The sequence below is a fragment of the Vigna unguiculata genome, chromosome 6 (genome assembly GCF_037176805.1).
Source record: "Vigna unguiculata cultivar grain cowpea cultivar isolate G323 ecotype 2 chromosome 6, ASM3717680v1, whole genome shotgun sequence".
Classification (NCBI taxonomy): Eukaryota; Viridiplantae; Streptophyta; class Magnoliopsida; order Fabales; family Fabaceae; genus Vigna; species Vigna unguiculata.
Genome location: NC_140797.1, coordinates 48,672,449 through 48,691,539, shown reverse-complemented (window position 1 = coordinate 48,691,539; position 19,091 = coordinate 48,672,449). Strand labels below are relative to the sequence as shown.

Here is a 19,091-nt window from a genome sequence, read left to right as displayed (position 1 = left end):
ATTTCACATGTGTGAATACTAGGAATTAAACAAAGTAGACTCCCAAATCTAACTCAACTTTGAGTCAAATGTGATAGGAACTAATTTTTCTTATTATAATAATACCTATAGTTTGAGTCGATGATACGCCAATAATTTATGTGCACTCTTATTTAAAAATACTTTCAAAAGTCAAAGTTAAGTTTTAAATCAAATATACTTCAACTGTAATAAAAGTTAGCTATGTCTAAATTTAGAATCGTCAAAACAGGTAATCCAGCCTGATCTACTTCGACTCATAATGGATTGATAATTTAGTGAGCTAAACTAACTCGATTCATGTTTTAGTGAGTCAAAAAAATTCGAATTCGGTCCGGTTCACCACGGGTTGACGGGTTAAACGGGTTGGTTCACGGGTTCACTTAATTAAAAAAAGGTTAAATATGTTTTTGGTCCCTCAAGTTTTAATGAATTTTAGAATTAATCCCTCTTCGAAAATTGATACCAATTTAGTCCTTCGTCTTTAGAAATGTGTGGATTTAGTCCTTATTATCAATTTTTATTAAGTTTATTTGATGTTTCAAGCGCATTTCATGATAGTATTTGAATTGTTTACCCTGTTTGACACACTTTCGCTTCAATGTTAACTTAAATATTATCATAAAATGCATTTACAATGTCAAATAAACTTAACATAATTTGGTAAAAAGAACTAAATCCACACATTTCTAAAGATGAATGACTAAATTGGTATCAAGTTTCGAAGAGGGACTAATTCCAAAATTCACTAAAACTTGAGGGACCAAAAACATATTTAACCCTTAAAAAAATATAATTTTTTTATTTTTTTTTCGATCAAAACTAAATTATGATTCTAATTAAAATCTAAATAAACTTTAATACAATCCAAATACAAACCAAAATAAAAAAATACAAATTATTTATATGTTGACAAAAACAACAACCTAACATGACTCAAATGTAAAACCCAACTTAATAAAAATTAAACACTTGTGTGACCTTTTTATTTGTGGGTTGGTGAGTCAACTCGACTCACCACAGGTTGAACCCGGGTGAGCCGGGTTCTTAATGAACCGGGTCAAAAATCAATCTATATTAAAATTTGTAAAAGAATTTCAACCCAACCCATAATAAACAAGATTAGCTCGCGGGTTCCAACCCATTTTGACAGCTCTATCTAAATTTATTTGGACAGTGGTAAAAACAATTCATGTATTTTTCTAACATGTAATTTTCCAATTAATTTTAGAAAAAAAAAAAGTAGTTATATCTCTGAAGTAATTATTCTCTTTTAAGTGGATATTTCCATCAATAAAAATTCCTACTAATTTAAACAAATGAAAGTAATTAAATATGATTTGAGAAATCCAAACAGGGCAGTGTGGGGCCCCATAGAAAAAGTTCAGTCAGATGCCGTTTTGCATTGGTATCACTCTCTCTCACTCACGCGTGATCAGCACCACCACCTTGTGTTGTTGCGGAAAAGAATGGCATGGAAGCACAGTCCCTTCATACAGTGTTATGTCCAATTCATGCCAAAACCCTCTTCCTGAAATTCACCCATTTCTCCATGTGAAACCCTAATCTCCATTTTCCGCATCTGGCTAACCACATGGCCGACGAGATCAATCGCGGAACGTCCTTGGACTCCACCGAATCGCGCTGGGTTATCCAGGATGACGACGACGACTCCGATTTGGAGAACTTCGACGCGGATTCGAGATTTGGACGCCAAGCTGCCGTCGTTGATTCCGACGAGGAAGAGGACAACGCGGAGCAGAGACTCATCCGCACTGGTCCTCGAATCGATTCATTCGACGTGGAGGCTCTTGAAGTTCCCGGTGCTCACAGAAGTGACTATGAGGTCTCTTTCCTTTTTCTGCTTTTTATTATTATCTTATAATAATTCAAAGGAATTGCAAATTTTAAGTGCGCGGTTATGTCGCATGAAGTGATCATGGCAGGTTATTTCTTAATTGTGTAGTTTAAGTTTTTTTTAGTCGGTAGGTTGAAATTTATATAGGATATATATTTATATTGACCTTAAATTTTCTCTATCTCCCTGTGGGACCTTGTGAACTGTGATTGTTAATTTAGTGTTATGACCTGCTCCACGAATGGAAAAAAAGTGGAAGGAAATAGATGTGGAATACATGATTCAACCTGCTGTCTGCATTCACGGACAACGACTGAATGTTTAACGTGGATGTTGAAAATTAAACAAAGTAGCTCCTGGAATCCCGATACAACCAAATTGTTGTGTGCATTGCAACCTCAATGACGATCTTACTATTTATAGCATTTATTGTCTAGGAGATGCTTATATTTGTTGTTGTCCTTCTTCTTTTATAGGTATGTGTGTTGTTTTTCTTGTTAAGTTTATGGATTATGTGAATTTTGGCCTTAAGCTTTGGGTGTTGTTCCTTTTGTTTAGTTTCCGGATTCTCGGAACTTTAGTTTGTGATTGACTGATGTATTCTACTTGTACACCGGCATGTGGTTCCGTCCCTTAAAATGTCTTACTATTCATCATGATATTATGTATATTAGTAATTTTGGCTTTTTGTCTTCGTTATATATCATTGCAGGACATCAATGTGGGTAAGAAAATTGTATTAGCTATTCAGACGCTTGGTGTAGTCTTTGGTGACGTTGGAACAAGTCCCTTGTATACCTTCAGTGTTATGTTTAGAAAGGCCCCTATTAATGGAAATGAAGACATTCTTGGAGCTTTATCACTTGTCTTGTACACATTAATCTTGATTCCCTTATTGAAGTATGTCCTGGTGGTTCTGTGGGCCAATGATGGTGGTGAAGGTATATTATAAGTACATGTTCTAAAGTAAAGCTTGTGGTACGAACATCCTCAAAATAATATTTGTTCTGGAACCATTGCAGGTGGTACTTTTGCCTTGTACTCGTTGATCTGTCGTCATGCTAAGGTTAGTCTTCTCCCCAATCAGTTACCATCAGATGCCCGTATATCAAGCTTTAGGCTTAAGGTGCCATCCCCCGAGCTTGAAAGGTCATTAAAAATCAAGGAAAGACTTGAGAATTCTCTGACTCTGAAGAAGATTCTACTAATATTAGTTCTTATTGGTACTTCCATGGTGATTGCTAATGGTGTTGTTACACCGGCAATGTCAGGTTTTTTACTGTTCATACTTCATTTATACCTGTAATTTCTTCAGACTTTCTTTGGTCACAACGTGTTCACAATGATGTCAATACCATATATGCATTGATATAATGATATGTTGTTGCTAGTATTCATGACCAACTATTGTTTTCATTAACCTATCTACTGTTTAGTTTACAATAATTTTCTTTCTATCTTTTCTTTGTTGCAGTACTGTCATCTGTTGGCGGTTTAAAAGTTGGGGTAGAGGTTATCGAGAAAGGTATTATGTAACCTATTAATGAACTCTATTATATGTAACAGTTATTAATTACTTGATTTGTAGTTGGTGTCCGTAGACATGCCCGAAGTTTTCAGTTTAGACCTTTTCATCTTTTCTTCTTTGGCTGATCATGTAAGCTTAACATAATATCAGTAGTGCTATCTATCCACTTGGTTTGAGAGATTAGAAAGCATTTTTTCATGTAATTTTTTATGGCATGTGTTGTTGAGTTGGGCATAACTTTAAGCTAGTTTATGTCTTTTTGTTGTAGTCATGTGTATAGTTGCTTGAAACCTTTTTTTTTCATTTTCGTCTATGCAGATGAAGTGGTGATGATTTCAGTTGCCTGCCTTATCATTTTGTTCAGTGTACAAAAGTATGGAACAAGTAAAGTGGGACTTGCAGTAGGACCTGCTTTGTTCTTATGGTTTTGTTCTCTTGCCGGCATTGGGATATACAATCTTCTGAAGTATGACAATAGTGTCTTAAGGGCATTTAATCCTATTCATATCTACTACTTCTTCAAAAGGAACTCAACCAAAGCGTGGTATTCTCTTGGGGGTTGCCTACTGAGTGCAACTGGTAAATACATACGCTCAAGATCTTGATACTACAAATGCAATAGTACTGTACTTTTGACTTGTCATGTGTAAATTTGGTTCTACTGGTCTGTTTTTATTTGTTTTAAGGACAATTTGTTGTCAGAAATTTTGATGATCAGTGCATGGGTTTTCATTTAGTGTTTGCTGCTATTATCTGAGGAGAAATAGTTCGAATTTTGAGGTTATTAATTAACTCGTTCTATCACTGTAATCCCTTCCAGCCCATGGCAACTTAATATTTTAATGTGGTAAAATTACTAGACAGATGAATCTTTTGCTGGCATATGCACAACCTATTCAACTGCAAACATATTTAATGACTGTTATCATGTTGCAGGTTCTGAGGCCATGTTTGCAGATCTTTGCCACTTTTCTGTCCGATCAGTTCAGGTAATAAATTTTATCTGTCATATTTATTTGTTAGTCATGCTTCTTTTATTTGCTTTGTGTGTCGGTGAACTAATATGCTGGCGAAGCTGATGGTTCCAATTTGCAGCTTTCATTTGTCTTCCTTGTTTTGCCGTGCCTAATATTGGGTTATTTGGGTCAAGCTGCATACCTTATGGAAAACCATGCTGATGCTGGTCAAGTCTTTTTTTCTTCTGTTCCGAGTAAGTGTTGATAATATTACTCCTTACTACCATGTGTTGGCTTTGTGTTTTACGTGTTCTTCAAGTAAGGATATTCTCTGTATGCAGGTGGTGCGTTCTGGCCAATTTTCCTTATTGCCAACGTGGCTGCACTTATTGCTAGTCGGGCTATGACAACAGCAACATTTTCATGTATAAAGCAATCAACTGCACTTGGTTGTTTCCCTCGTCTTAAAATTATTCATACTTCTCGGAAATTTATGGGCCAGATCTATATCCCCGTCATAAACTGGTTCCTCTTGGGTCTTTCCCTGGTGCTTGTCTGCACTATATCTAGCATTGATGAGATTGGAAATGCCTACGGTAATGAACTTATTCATTCTGTTTTAATTTTTGGTAAAACATCAGCCATTTTCAAGTAACAGTCAAATTGTAACTTGGTAGTAATGTTAATATCACAATTTTGTTGGTATGAACTATCTCAATAGAATTGTTTGCATCAGGACCTTATATTTATATTATTATTTTGAAAGGCATTAAACTGCTCACCTAGTATTTATTTATTTATATATAGTCCTTAATATTTCTTTTGAATGTTCTCAACTACAGTTGAGAAATAATACAATACACAACTGGAGCCTTGGGTAGGTGGGGGCAATTTGCTTAGAAAAATCCACAACCCTAAATCTTGTCATTTTATTGCTCTTTAAATGGCGGCTGTGGTCATATATTTTTGTTAAATTTGAGAAAAATCATTCGAGTTTATAAAAGTTTTGATCCTATTTGATAATAATTTGATTGTTCAAGCTAGATAGGGAGGTGTGGACTGGTGGAGAGTTTAGCTTTAAGGCACTGAGCTTAGTTCATTGTTATTATGTTATAGTAATGTGTTTGTATTGAGCTTGTTCCTTGTCCCCTTTCAGGCATTGCTGAGCTCGGGGTGATGATGATGACCACTATTTTAGTAACCCTTGTTATGCTACTTATATGGCGGTTACACATCATCATAGTGCTTAGTTTCGGGGTAGTCTTCTTGGGATTGGAGTTAACTTTTTTTTCATCTGTCCTGTGGAGTGTGACAGATGGAAGCTGGATTATATTGGTCTTTGCCATAATCATGTTTCTTGTAATGTATATATGGAATTATGGAAGCAATCTCAAGTATGAAACTGAAGTCAAGCGAAAGCTGTCAACAGATTTGATGAGAGAATTAGGTTGTAATCTTGGGACAATACGAGCTCCTGGGATTGGTTTGCTTTATAATGAGTTGGTCAAAGGAATACCTGCAATTTTTGGCCATTTTCTGACCACACTTCCCGCAATACATTCTATGATCATATTTGTGAGTATCAAGTATGTTCCTGTTCCTATGGTACCGCAAAGTGAAAGGTTCCTTTTTCGGCGAGTCTGCCCCAAAAGCTACCATATATTTCGTTGTATTGCCAGGTAACTAGCTTTATTATTTTACATTTGTGATTTGGGAGGTATTTTGATCTGTGGCGGAGAATGGAGATGTGAACCTTTTATATTCATTAAAAAGTGGCGGTCTAGTGAAAAGTCGAATTGATTGTGAAAATGAGGCCCTAGATATTACTTTTAAAAACACTTTCTGAGCATCTTATCAAGGATCTTTGGTGAAATAATGTATTTTATCTTATTAATAACAAATGTCTTTGTCTGAGTGTTTGTCAACAGGTATGGTTACAAAGATGTTCGGAAAGAAAATCACCAGACTTTTGAGCAGCTGCTGATTGAGAGCCTAGAGAAGTTTATTCGTCGTGAAGCTCAGGAGAGGTCATTGGAGAGTGATGGGGATGATGATTCTGATTCAGAGGATGAGTACCCTCGTTCTAGGGTTCTCATAGGTCCCAATGGGAGTGTTTACTCACTTGGTGTTCCTCTTCTCGCTGATTATAAGGATACAAGCAACCCCGTTTTAGAAGCAAGCACATCAGAGGTGATAAGCTCCGAATTTCCTGACCCCAGTGTGTGTGACGCCGAGCAGAGCCTTGAGAGCGAGTTATCTTTTATTCACAAGGCTAAAGAATCTGGTGTTGTTTATCTTCTGGGTCACGGTGATATAAGAGCAAGGAAGGACTCGTGGTTTATCAAGAAGTTAGCAATCAACTATTTTTATGCTTTTTTGAGAAAGAACTGCAGAAGGGGAATCACGACTTTAAGTGTACCACACTCAAATCTTATGCAAGTTAGCATGACTTACATGGTTTGAAAATCAATTTTGCAGCCCAAATAAAACAAATGGCAATATTCTTGAAAACTACAGTTTGATATTAGTGTGAGTGGGCATCGGAAAGGTCTAAAATGTTGGATCCAGCGCAACAAACCAGAAGTTGACCTGAGGTATGTTTGGTTGTGGGTTCGCCATCTGCACATATGAGATTGGAAAAAAAGGCTGATACCAAAAAGAAAATATTATAAACTACACATCCTTACACTTTTGTGAATGTGTCAAATTCCACCTAAATGCAAGAACCATGGACACCGAGTATTGTACAGAGACATTTCGTTGCTCTTCTTTTTCTTTCTACAGCCTTAGTTTGTTGTCCACCTTCCCAACTCTGATAAACACAAATGAGATCATATTTATTTTTTTTATTTGAAAATTTTCTCATCAAGGGTCTTACCCTTTTTGGTATTTAATATACTAAATTCGCAATACAGAAGATATAAGCTTTACGAGTAGGAATTAAGACACTTGTGCACTTTCATCACGAAAAGAAGGTATGTTTCTAAATTTATCTTAATATGAAGTGTTTTTTATTAATAGAATTAATATGGAACTCTTATAATTGATTGTGCGGGTGGTTTTTCTTTATTTTTTCAAATACTCCATGCTCCCTCAGCCAAAACTAATATTATTAAATATAAATATAATTCATGACCTATTTTCATTTCTTATAAATATAATTCACAGTTATATTATATTTTGGCAAACTATTAGTCTATGTAATAGTAGAAAATACTTGTATCTATAACTTCCGGTATAAGTTAATAAAAATGAAAATACTCATATCTATAACTTTCAAAGTTAGTTTTAATATATGATGTACCGATATTTCAACTTAGTTCAACTTAGATCACGTGTCTGATATTTTAGAATATTTTATCAATATTTATCAATAAAGTATCTAATTTATAAAGTTGTAGTCGACTACAATAAAATGTTTGAATAATGATTAATTTTAGTGACAAAATAATTAGTCACTATAGTGATCAATTTAGGTATCAATTTATAAATTAAACATTATTAGCAACTAAAATAATTCAAAAAATTATAATTGGTCCCTAAATTGGTAACTAAAATAATTTTTATTATAAATTTTGGTCATTAACATTAACTACTAAGATTTAAATTTGGATTCACATAATAACAATCATATATTTATTATGTTTTTAAGAATTATTATACATTTTTCAATATTCATATGTGACGTATCTAGTACATATTCTATTTTATTATTTGTAAAATAAACAAAACAAATAAACATATCGACTTAACAATCACATTTGTACATCATAAATGTTAATATACATTATCCTGAAAACTCAATATTAATGTATATGCAGAAAAGTAAAAAGTAAAAAACCCTAAAATCATATTATAAACAAGTAAAAAGTAGAGAACCCTAAAATCATATTATAAACAAGTATATCATAATTTTTATATTAACATAAATTTTTGTAAATAAATTTTAGTTTATGTAAAAGAAACTTTGAAGTGAACATAAATTTTAAAGTGTATTTTTTTTATTTGATTTAATGTTTACCAAGTAAAAAGGACAAATCTCAATTATATCTTTTAGTATCAGTGGCACTAAGATTTAATAAAGAAGGAAAAGGTTGAGAATTTTGTCTCTTTCATAATGATGTAAAGAGAAAGTAATACATTCTACAATGTTGACCTTGATTTAATTAGTATAGTAATTAATAATTTTAAAAAAAAGTTTAAGTAAAGCATAATCCGATGTCTTAAAGTACGATGGATCCAGATACGTAATCAATTATGTTTCCAATTTAAATATCTTTTATGTTTCTTCATTTTCTCATTATACTCTTTTATATAAAAGAAATTTAGTCCTGATTTATGCTATTAAGAACATAAAAGTGTGACAATTAATAAATATTACAATATTAACATGAAAAGTATATTTACACACACACAAACACATATTACTAGCAAAAGATTTTTTTCAAATTTAAAAATTCCTTGATTTTGATTATTCATTATTATCTACATCCATTTAGTTTTATAGAATGTTATCAACGAAAGAATTTTTCCAAAATTAACAACCCATCGATTGTGATATTTATAATCTTTTTAACTTTCAATCTTTAAGACACTAATGAATCAATTAAGTTTTTCGGAAAACTAATATGATTGTGTTTACTACTTCTAATACGAAAAGTTTAGTGAATTTTGTTTTTTGGTACTTTCCACTCTTTTCAATATGTGACCAAAGATAGTGTATGTGAGCCACGAGAATAAACAGAAATTGTGTTTCATGACTAGAGACTGCAAAGTTGATTGTTCCTTCCATTATTCATCCAGTGTATACTCTGCTTTTAATTCTCAATTATGCTATGCTATGGAAATCTTCACATTGAGTTCTTCATTGCCAAGATGTAGATTAGCATTTGTCAAACAAAAAATGCTGCAAGTATCATACAAAAATCTCAAACAACATAGCATAAAGTGGAATTCTGGATAACTACAGGATTACTAATTATAGATTTGTGCATTGACAAATCTCCCACACACAGGGCATCATCGCTATTGACAATACATACTTGATATAAACCTGTCTTGTATATCTGAAGAACCGAGGATATAAGATTTGATAACAGCCTAGTTCGTTAAAAGAGACATCGTTGAGTCCATGTAGCCACTCTTCTGCATTTATATGCTGAAGAAATAACTGCTTCAGTTGCTATCTTCTTTATCTGCCACTTAGTCCACCAAGGATTAAGTAAATAAAATTATAGTAGTATAGTATTCAAAATGCATAATGATTGCCAAGCGAAGAACATGATCATATTTCAGATTTAAGTTTTTTATTGTGTGATTCATATTTAAGTGAACGTATATTACCATTAGAAGGTAGGTATAACCATTTGCAGGAGCATGGCTATTAGTTAACAATACTAGAGATGCAAAGTTAGTTTTAAGTCAAATATCTAGAAACTCTTATTTCTCACACTGTCTTCTAACAAGCACGCAAACCAACACTACATGAAAAATCAATATTTGGTTTCTTCAATGAGTAAATTTACCGACAAATTATTTCATGGAAGTCAATTCATCCTACTCATGGGTTAGCTCACTATGGATTAAGTTAAAAATGAATTATCTCAACTGGACTCACTTTTTAGTAGGCCAGAAATTTTGTAATACTATTCAACCCATTACAAGTTAGTTCGTTAGCTAGGGTAACTCACTTAAGCATGCTTTGTTTTTCCATCTTGTTTTATATATTTTATTTATTACAGTGGATTGGTTAAAAAGTAGACTAGTGTAATTCCATCTCACAAAATCCGACTTGTAAGATGAGATTTACACTCACTTATATATTATGAATTGATCTTATCTTTTAGTCAATATATATATATATATATATATATATATATATATATATATATATATATATATATCGAGCGTAAAACTAGACATTATTGGGTGATTCAGTAGCGGCTGGAACAATAAACCCGAGAAACAACAAATTTTGCTAAGATAGGCTCTAACTCATGGTTGTGATACCATGTTAAGAAGTGAACTTTAAGCCTAGCTCAACCCTCCAAACTGACTTGTAAGGTGAGATTTGCACCCACTTATATATTATAAACTCATTTTATTTCTAGTCGATGTGAGATCTCCAACACCCTCCCTCACACCGAGGTATATACATCTCGAGCATAAGACTAGATATTAATAGACGGTTCGATAGCAGCCCGACAGCGGGTGGCACGATAAGCCCAACAAATAACAAATCTTGTTAGGATAGGTTTTACCCATGACTTTGATACCATATTAAGAAGTGAACTTTAACCTACATTTAAAAAACTAGATTTTTTTTCCAACCTAACTCAACTTACATGAATCAAACATTCAAACTATTCAAATATTATTCAATAGCATTATAATATTCAAAAAGATCATATTACCAACCTATATAATTAGAAGTAGTAAATAAGTATAAGAAAAGTGATGAAAAAATGACAAAATGATAAAGGATTATTATCGGTGAGTAACAGATCAACTCACCTTCAACCTAGCTCTAAACCGACAGGTTCAATTTGGCCTAATTTAAAAAACTAGATTTTTTTCCCAATCCAACCGTGCTCAAACCTGTGGGTGAAATTAGGTTGGCTCACTAATTTGAACCTATTTTGACACTTCTATCCATGAACTACTGTATTGGTATATTACCAACAGATTAATCCATTGATAAATCTGAGGAAAAGCTTGAAAATTATCTAAAGAATTCATATAACTGACTAGCAATACAAAAATATCCCTACGTAATATGCAATCAATTAATACCTGCTGTATAAATCATATAACATGCATTAAATTCAATTCAACTCAAGAACACCTAAAGATAATATATTAAGCATTCAAACATCAAATTCAAACAATATCTTTGAAATTATAAAACTATCTACTAACATTAAGTTCAAGTGATATCCATAACAAAATAAAAATGCAAATAAGAACAATCTAATCTAATATATAACCAATCTCACCTTAAGGACTAATATTTCATTCTTGGAAACATGCTATATCCTTTTCGCCGAAGTCTCAAAAAGTCCATTTACGCATTTTCGATCAAAAAAATCAATCACTTCAAATAGGGTGGATCAGAAAGAAAAAAGAAAATCCGCATGAAACATGTCATCTTAGTCCTTTTCTAGTCTTGCAATATACTTGTCATAGAAATGGCCTGCTTTCTCAAGCTCTCCAAGCTCAGTGTAACAATCAGCAATTGCCCCAAATGCCTCTGTATTCCCTGAGTCCTCCCCTTCTCGTTCAGAGATGGCCAAAACCATGGAATGGTATTTTATAGCATCTCGATATTTTCCTTGTCTTTGCAATGAAGCTCCTGTAATGCAATATTTCAATTGTATTCATGGAGCACCATGTAAAATCCTTCATCCATCTAACACACGCACACAACAAACAAAGTGATAACGTAGGAAGCCCTCTGACTCATAAGCAAGATAGGAAAGATAACAAACCTAGACCTCTGGCAGCCTTTTTTTCTTCGATAGGATCCTTTAGATTCTGAGCAAGCTGAAGTGCATTCTTAAACTCTATGAATGCTTTATCCAACTGTTGATTCCTTAAAAAGTTCTTTCCATTTTTCAACTTAGAAATTAATTCTTGCTTCTTTGGGTCAACAATAATTTCATTATCAGGTATCCTACCACCACCAATGGGAGCATAACTCAAGCTAGGAGCATAAGACTCGATTTTGGCTTGCTTCCTTAATGCTGCATTGATTTGGATTAATTGCTCGTTTACCCGTTGTAATTCATTTCTTCTTTGCCGAGCAAGCAACCCTAAAGACAAATAAAAATTAAGCTTTCATGATGTACTCATGCCTCACGTTGCCTAGCCTCTTAACTTTCAAATGAGTCTCGTGCATTTAATGATTTGTAGTTGCATACAAAACATATTTCAGTATGCAACAAACAAAAGTCATTTCTGCAAACATCTTGCAACTAAATGAAGTTCCACTTTTGAAGTCCTTGGAATAGAAAACACATATAACAAGCTAGTATAATGTACAAACGAATCTCGCTACCTTACCTCCAACTGTGGCTCCGATGAGGGCTACCGCTAGCAATATAGGCATATTGAAAAAAGAGTTATCAGCCTCACAAGTTTCAGCCAAAGCTGTATTAGGCATAGCGAACATCAAAATATTGCTCGCTACAACTATTAGTGATGGGAACCTTTGGTGCATGTCTTCCTAGCAAGGCAAACGATTTTACTCAAAAGTCAATAGAGAAAAATGCCACAAGACAGAAGAAACTGGGAACTGACAGGATGTAGAGAAACAATAAGCATAATCCCAACATACAAAAGTGACCAACAAAGAGGGACTCAATGTACAAAACAATATCCATGGTTGTGAATTTTTCCAATAAAGTCATTTTAAATAGAAGATCATAAACTTTAAACTTCAATATTTAAAAATACGACATTATTTTAACACTAGGGTAAATAGTCAATTCAGTGCAGCAAGTATTGACATATTTCGTTCTTAATACAATAAAAAAGAATTATTATCTCAGTACAAAAACTTTCGTTAACTTTGTGTGAACTTCATTAATGGTTAAGGTAATTTAACATATGTTTGGTCTTTAGTAATTGTTATGTGTATTTATTAAAGCGAAGTTAATGTTGATATGCAATTAACTTTGAAAGAAGCACAAAGTATTTTAAATTTACAAAACAAAAGGCAAAGGTTCCTTCAAGGTTAAGTGCATATTAACACTAACTTTTTTCTTTTATAAACACACGTGACAATTATTAAACGAACATGTGTTCATATTACCTTAATCATTAAGGGAATTCAAACAAAATTAATAAAATTAAAGTTTTTGAACTAAAAGTGTAATTTTTTACTTATTGTGATAAAAACGAAATATGTCAATACTTATTATACTGAACTGACTATTTCACCTTAAAACTTCCATATTTGACGATTAATGTCCATGGTATTGTGTAGAAACACAATTATAGTTAAAACTAACATTAAGAAGAACTTAGATAAAATGATTCAAAGTACATAGCAACAAGAATATCATTAATCACCACCATACCTTATACTTTGAGTAGTGCAACAAAGTTGAAACCTTAGAAGACCCATCAAGTGTATATTCAAAGCGTGGAACAATCTTGTCCAATTTTAACGAAAGACAAGCCAATTTTCCTGAATCATTAAAAAAGGTTCAACTTTGCCACAAAATTCTCATACACAAACACAAAAGGGGTGTTTTCAAAGCTCAAACATAACAAAATTTACAAATTTTAAATAATTTGAAAATTGAATGCAAAAAATAATTGACCCACAAGTAAAGGTTTCGGGGGGGTAGCAAAGAATTGTAGTTGTGAAAAGCAAGGATGAGCAAAAAGGCAAGAGCAACACCGGAGTGGCTTCAATTCTCCTTCAATCTACCTTTCAAACCTATTCCCCTCTCCTCATCAACCACTATGCTTTCGCTCTCTACAATGTCATTGCAATTCCTTCACCCTAGTGGTTGTGCCTTGACCACCGCAAGTAGGGGGACATCTTCTCCTTCAATCTACCTTTCAAACCTATTCCCCTCCCCTCATCAACCACTATGCTTTCACTCTCTACAATGTCATTGCAATTCCTTCACCCTAGTGGTTGTGCCTCGACCACCACAAGTAGGGGGACATCTTCGATGTCTTCATGCGCCCTGTCTCTTCCATAACCACAATAATCAAAGTCTAATGATAGATGGCCTCTAGTCCCTATATGTTGCCAATGCGCCTTGCTCCACATCCTTGTCATCCACTTCAAGCTTGAGTTGGACAATGTCACACGCATGCCATTACAAATGTTCCATGTTTTGAGAATTGACAAAGTTCAAAGTCTTCATTGATGACACTAGAGTTTACCCCTCTAAGGGTCAAGAAGCTTGTGCTCTAGGATACATGTACTAACAAAGGGGGCAAGTGGTAATGGATTGAGGTTAGGGAACAAGAAAGTAAGGTCCCCAAGTTAGGTATTTGATTGCGATTTAGGTGAGAGACAAGCGAGGTGAGAGACAAGCGGATGATGATGTATTAAGAGATTTGATTTAGCGAATAAACAGAGGGAGAAGCTATTGAAGATGTATCAAGGGATTTGATTTAGAGATTTACCAAAGGATAAGAGGTTGGAGGTAATGAAGAAAAAAGATACAAATTTTTGGTACCAAATAGCGTAGGAAGGCAAATAGGGATTGTTGGTCAATGGAGTAAAAAGCGGTAAAATACGTGAGTGTTCTCAAGAGGGCAAGAAGGGGATTTGCAAATTTTGGCCAATTTAATTTTATGTCTTAATATTACTAACAAATGTCACGAAATAGGGCTCCTCTTTTTTAGTTGCCCTTCACTCTCTATTCATCTCCATAAATAATACATAGCATATACCACTATTAATGATAATTGATCCTAATTCCTGATTTTTACAACCTAAATTAGGAATCCTAAATATATGCAATTATTATAAATTAGGAATCCTAAATATATGCAATTATTATAAATATGCATATAACATAATAGCAGATTTTTCGGAAAATAACAATAATGGTCCAATAGACTCATTGCCTAACAACAAATAGGATAATGTTACCCACAAATTTCTTTTCCTTGACTTCCATTTTGAGTAACATTCCTTCCAAAGCACATTCTTAACGCATTGCTTTCTTCTATAGAATTAAGATTACTAACAAACATATCCATTAGTAATATGAATTTACATACAAATCCCATGCCATGGATAATTATATGTAGGAAAATCAGCTTAACAAAGTACACAATTTTAAGAACTCAATTATTCATTTTACAAATATCAACAAAGATGTATTGAGTGATAAACTCAGGGGTAAAGAATGTGTAAGCATTGTACATGAAAAGGAAAATATGCATGCACCTCTCTCGCACCTTCCCAACAATCTTCATTTGGTCTGCTGCGGCAGGGGCAGCAGGGTGGGGAGTTTAACTCCACTATGTTGAATTGAATGTGGTTTCATGGGAGAATTTTAGTATAATTCCAAGGTTAGGTATGGTTTCAAGAAATTTCATCTGTATAACATGCCTATGATGTCTATAAGGGTTATTATACTGTTATAATTTCATTTGATTTTTACCACATTTTTGTTCATCTGTGGCTCTATTATCTCTCTTACTCGATTTTCTTTTATCGCTTTCTCGTTTCTGCTTAAAGATTAGGACGTACCTTCCCTCTCTATAGACTCAAGCATCACCACGTTAGATATTACCTTTTTTCTATATTGTATAAAAGTTCATAAAAAAAATAAAAAATACAGTGACATTTGCAACATTGAGCCCCATAAGAAAACAAATAGAAACAATAAGAATACGATAAACCACACCTTGAAGGGTAGATGTAAAACCACAGGTAGTTAAATGCTCCGCAAGTTCCTCCCCTAATTGCTTTAGATAATTTGGTGCCGTTTTTTCTTCAGGTGCAGGCGAAACAATTGCTATCTCTGATGCCAAATTTACACGAGCAGACAACACTTGAGGCTGTCCACTCCATTAATCATTAAACACAACCAAACGCATGATAAGAACATAAACTTAGGTTACATTCGAAGTTATAACAGCATGCTGTTTAGTGATTGTAACACATGGAAAAATTGAAATTAGAACAACATAAGGACTGACTGCTACTACTATCACTTACTCGGCTTTCTAAAAGCTTTTTGACGCTATTAGCGCATCCTTCGCACATCATTCCCTAGAAAGAGAGAGAAGTGGATTTGAATTTCTACATTTGATTCCGTTTGAGAAAATTATAAAAAAAAATGAAGCGAGGAGGACAAAGTCGAACAAACCCCAACGTGAAGGGTGATGACAGCGTCGTCCGCGGCGGAAGAGCACCGGAACAGCGTAGCGGAGTTGAGGCGGCGATGAAGCGGTCTAACTGTGACTCCGCCTCTGACCAAAGGACGGTGGTGCTTCGGAGGTTTGGAAAATGCCATATGCGGCACCGTCACACACGACGGGGATTCCAGTGCGAACGGAATGAGGATCGGAAATGAAAGAGACGAAGCCATAGGCACCTCACAACTGCAGAGCCAGATCACTCAGTTTCTGATAGCTTGTTTTAAGGTATGATTTTTATCCCTTGATGTGATAAAGATAAAAATTGTTACTTTCCTGAGAATAATAGCAGAATTTTATAACGTTATTACAAATACAGAAATATAATTTCTTTCTACTACTTGTGTTATTGCTATTACTTACACTGAAAAAAACAAACTAGAATATCTGGTGCAATTTTAAAAATATATGTTCTTGTTTTAAAACTCCAAAAATATTTAGCGTTTAATTGAATTTTCATAGCCTGAGGTTTTATAATTTTAAAAGAAAGATGATTTAAACTTAAAGTCACAGCTTATATAATGAATGTAATCGCTTGAATAATCAGTTAATTAAACACCAGTGTTTTGTAGAAGCATTAAATGCAGGTTTAAGCATCATTAGTTAGTAGGGATGTAAAAAAAATTTGTAATCGTGGGTATCTGCGGATAAAACCCGCAACGGGTAGAAAACGAATATTAAAAATGGATATTCGCTACCCGTGATACCCGTATGTTAATGGGGCGGATATGAATATCATAGTATTCGTATCTGTGGATATCCGTACCCACTAAACTTTAATTCGGAAAAATACTCTCATATATATATGTATATATATATATATATATATATATATATATATATATATATATATATATATATATATATATATATATTAGTAAAAAAATTATGAGTTTTCATTAAATAATGGTAATCAGATTCTTACCCCTATATCAGAGTATATTACTTCCAGATATTGTGGAGGTGGAGACATTAATGTGTCTCCAAGATTCGTTATGGACCAACATGGGAATGTAATGAAATTAACACTTTTACTTAAATATTTTAATTAAGTGATTGGTAATGAAATTAACATTTTTACTTAAATATTTTAATTAAGTGATTGTTATAAATTTTTAATGAACTCCTTATGTTTTCCGACTCTTCTAGATGAAATTTGAACAACATGAAACTTTATACAATGTTGTAACATGTGGACATTGATGAAAGTTAGTAATTTCTTTAATATTTCATTCAAAAATAAACTACAATATAAATTGTTAGTGATTTTTTATTTGTTTGTTTTTCAAGAATCAATATGAGAAAGTTGACTTGTTGATCTAAGCACTAATTATGGTTAAATATTTGTTTTTTAAATATGTTTTGTAAATACCCGCGGGTATCCGTGTCGTGGATATGAAAAAAAATAGGCAGGTACCCATATAACGGATACCCGACGAATATGGGTACAGATACGGGGTAAATATTTATCTAGCGAGTAGAGTACAGAGAAGCTACTACCTGTTACCTGTACCCTATCCGCCCCGTTGACATCCCTACTCGATATATTAATATAAAGTTTAACTAACATATGAAAAAAAAAGGAAAGAAAATTACTCAAAAAATTCTCCAACTAAAAATTCAACAAATTTTATCAATTTTAACCAATTTTAAGTACTAATTGCAACATTTTTTTACAATCAAATCCATTCTTTTATTAACCGAGCGAGTGTGTAACGCTTAGAGACAGGTCGAATTGATTCTTCGACAGATTTGATTCTTATTGACGTGAAATTTTTAGTTAATTTGACGTAAATTTTATAATTTAAATCAATTACATGTTCGAATGATGCAAACCAAATGTACTGTAGTTAGTATATAAATTACAAATATTTAACTCAACCACAAAAATTTCATTCATCTGTTTCAAATCATATTCAACTTCATAAACAAAAAAATAATCTTGGAATTCAATAAATCAAATGTAGATAAACTATTAAAGATCTAGTTTACCTCCTTTTTACTTTATAGTTATTTGTTTTGCTAATAATAATAACTTCAATACGAAATGAAAGTATTATCATCATCATTTGTTAATAATTTAAATGGTGTTAATAAATTAAATTAAACAAAATTATCAAATATTAATATCAAATATCAAATTAAAATAATATATTATTGTTCCAATTTTGATCGAAGTTCGTCCGGCAGTCATCGTTAGGAACAATTGTTACGTTGTTTAGGTATTGTTTGTTTGGTAGGAGTATTTAAATTTCAATTGACCTCGACTCCTAAGCGATATGAAATTTATTAAGTATACTGGAACAAGCCCCCAGTTGAGGACAAGGAAAGTTGAAGGGGAGTTGTTCGTCCCCACGATGGGCGCCAATGTTCCGATTCAGTCCAAAGTTCGTCCGACAACCATCATTAGGAACCATCACCGCGTTTCCGAGGTATTGTCCGTTTTGTAGCGTTTGAACTCCGTCATAATTTTGTCCTTAAAAAATTCCTCGGACGGTGCTTGACCTTAATTTCTAAACGATATGAGGCTTATTAGGTATATCGGAACAATTATGATGAAATTGAAAAAATCGAATAAAATTAAAACAATAGTAAGTAAACCTTGTAGTTCTGTTTATTTGATTCCAATATTCGTTCACATCTTAAATTATTAAGACATATTTCGTTTATTAAGTGATTTAACATCCTAAATTTTTTATTTTTTAAAAATGAATTTTTAAGACAAGCATTTATTTATTTATTTCTATTTTTCCATAATTATTTAAAATTAATTAAATTATTATTCAATATTTTTATAATTATAATTGTTTTTTATTGATATTTGATAGTGAAA

General features: G+C 33.1%; 2 protein-coding genes across 6 annotated transcripts; one reads left to right on the top strand and one right to left on the bottom strand.

Moving 5' to 3' along the window:
• Nucleotides 1-1,420: 1,420 nt before the first annotated feature.
• Nucleotides 1,421-7,217, top strand: LOC114187887 (potassium transporter 7-like). Its single transcript, XM_028076285.2, has 10 exons — nucleotides 1,421-1,864; nucleotides 2,589-2,817; nucleotides 2,899-3,147; nucleotides 3,351-3,401; nucleotides 3,723-3,983; nucleotides 4,341-4,393; nucleotides 4,500-4,614; nucleotides 4,702-4,956; nucleotides 5,517-6,039; nucleotides 6,289-7,217. Exons 1-10 carry the CDS (start codon nucleotides 1,613-1,615, stop codon nucleotides 6,821-6,823), a joined length of 2,523 nt encoding a protein of 840 aa, XP_027932086.2. The 5' UTR covers nucleotides 1,421-1,612; the 3' UTR covers nucleotides 6,824-7,217.
• Nucleotides 7,218-9,209: 1,992 nt separating this feature from the next.
• Nucleotides 9,210-16,508, bottom strand: LOC114188135 (protein FLUORESCENT IN BLUE LIGHT, chloroplastic-like). 5 transcript variants are annotated; one of them, XR_003605381.2, is made up of 8 exons: nucleotides 16,210-16,507; nucleotides 16,059-16,112; nucleotides 15,745-15,898; nucleotides 13,441-13,550; nucleotides 12,422-12,584; nucleotides 11,848-12,171; nucleotides 11,356-11,711; nucleotides 9,210-9,561 (listed from the first exon to the last, which is right to left on the bottom strand). XR_003605381.2 is itself a non-coding variant. In XM_028076681.2 (7 exons), the coding sequence occupies exons 1-7, from the start codon at nucleotides 16,429-16,431 to the stop codon at nucleotides 11,509-11,511; spliced, it is 1,230 nt and encodes a 409-aa protein (XP_027932482.2). In that variant the 5' UTR covers nucleotides 16,432-16,507; the 3' UTR covers nucleotides 11,252-11,508. The 5 variants fall into 5 exon arrangements, 3 of the variants coding, with proteins under 3 accessions (XP_085530949.1, XP_085530950.1, XP_027932482.2); XR_003605380.2 differs by having other exon boundaries at nucleotides 9,210-9,555; nucleotides 16,210-16,506; XM_028076681.2 differs by lacking the exon at nucleotides 9,210-9,561 and having other exon boundaries at nucleotides 11,252-11,711.
• Nucleotides 16,509-19,091: the final 2,583 nt, after the last annotated feature.

Excerpts from the sequence above, each read along its gene's own strand:
- LOC114187887 (XM_028076285.2), top strand. The coding sequence starts at position 1,613 with ATGGCCGACGAGATCAATCGCGGAACGTCCTTGGACTCCACCGAATCG. Across the intron at positions 3,402-3,722 it reads GGTAGAGGTTATCGAGAAAG|ATGAAGTGGTGATGATTTCA; the intron begins GTATTATGTAAC and ends TCGTCTATGCAG. Across the intron at positions 4,957-5,516 it reads TGAGATTGGAAATGCCTACG|GCATTGCTGAGCTCGGGGTG; the intron begins GTAATGAACTTA and ends GTCCCCTTTCAG.
- LOC114188135 (XM_028076681.2), bottom strand. The coding sequence starts at position 16,431 with ATGGCTTCGTCTCTTTCATTTCCGATCCTCATTCCGTTCGCACTGGAA. Across the intron at positions 13,551-15,744 it reads TTTTACATCTACCCTTCAAG|GAAAATTGGCTTGTCTTTCG; the intron begins GTGTGGTTTATC and ends TTAATGATTCAG. Across the intron at positions 11,712-11,847 it reads AAAGGCTGCCAGAGGTCTAG|GAGCTTCATTGCAAAGACAA; the intron begins GTTTGTTATCTT and ends ATTGCATTACAG.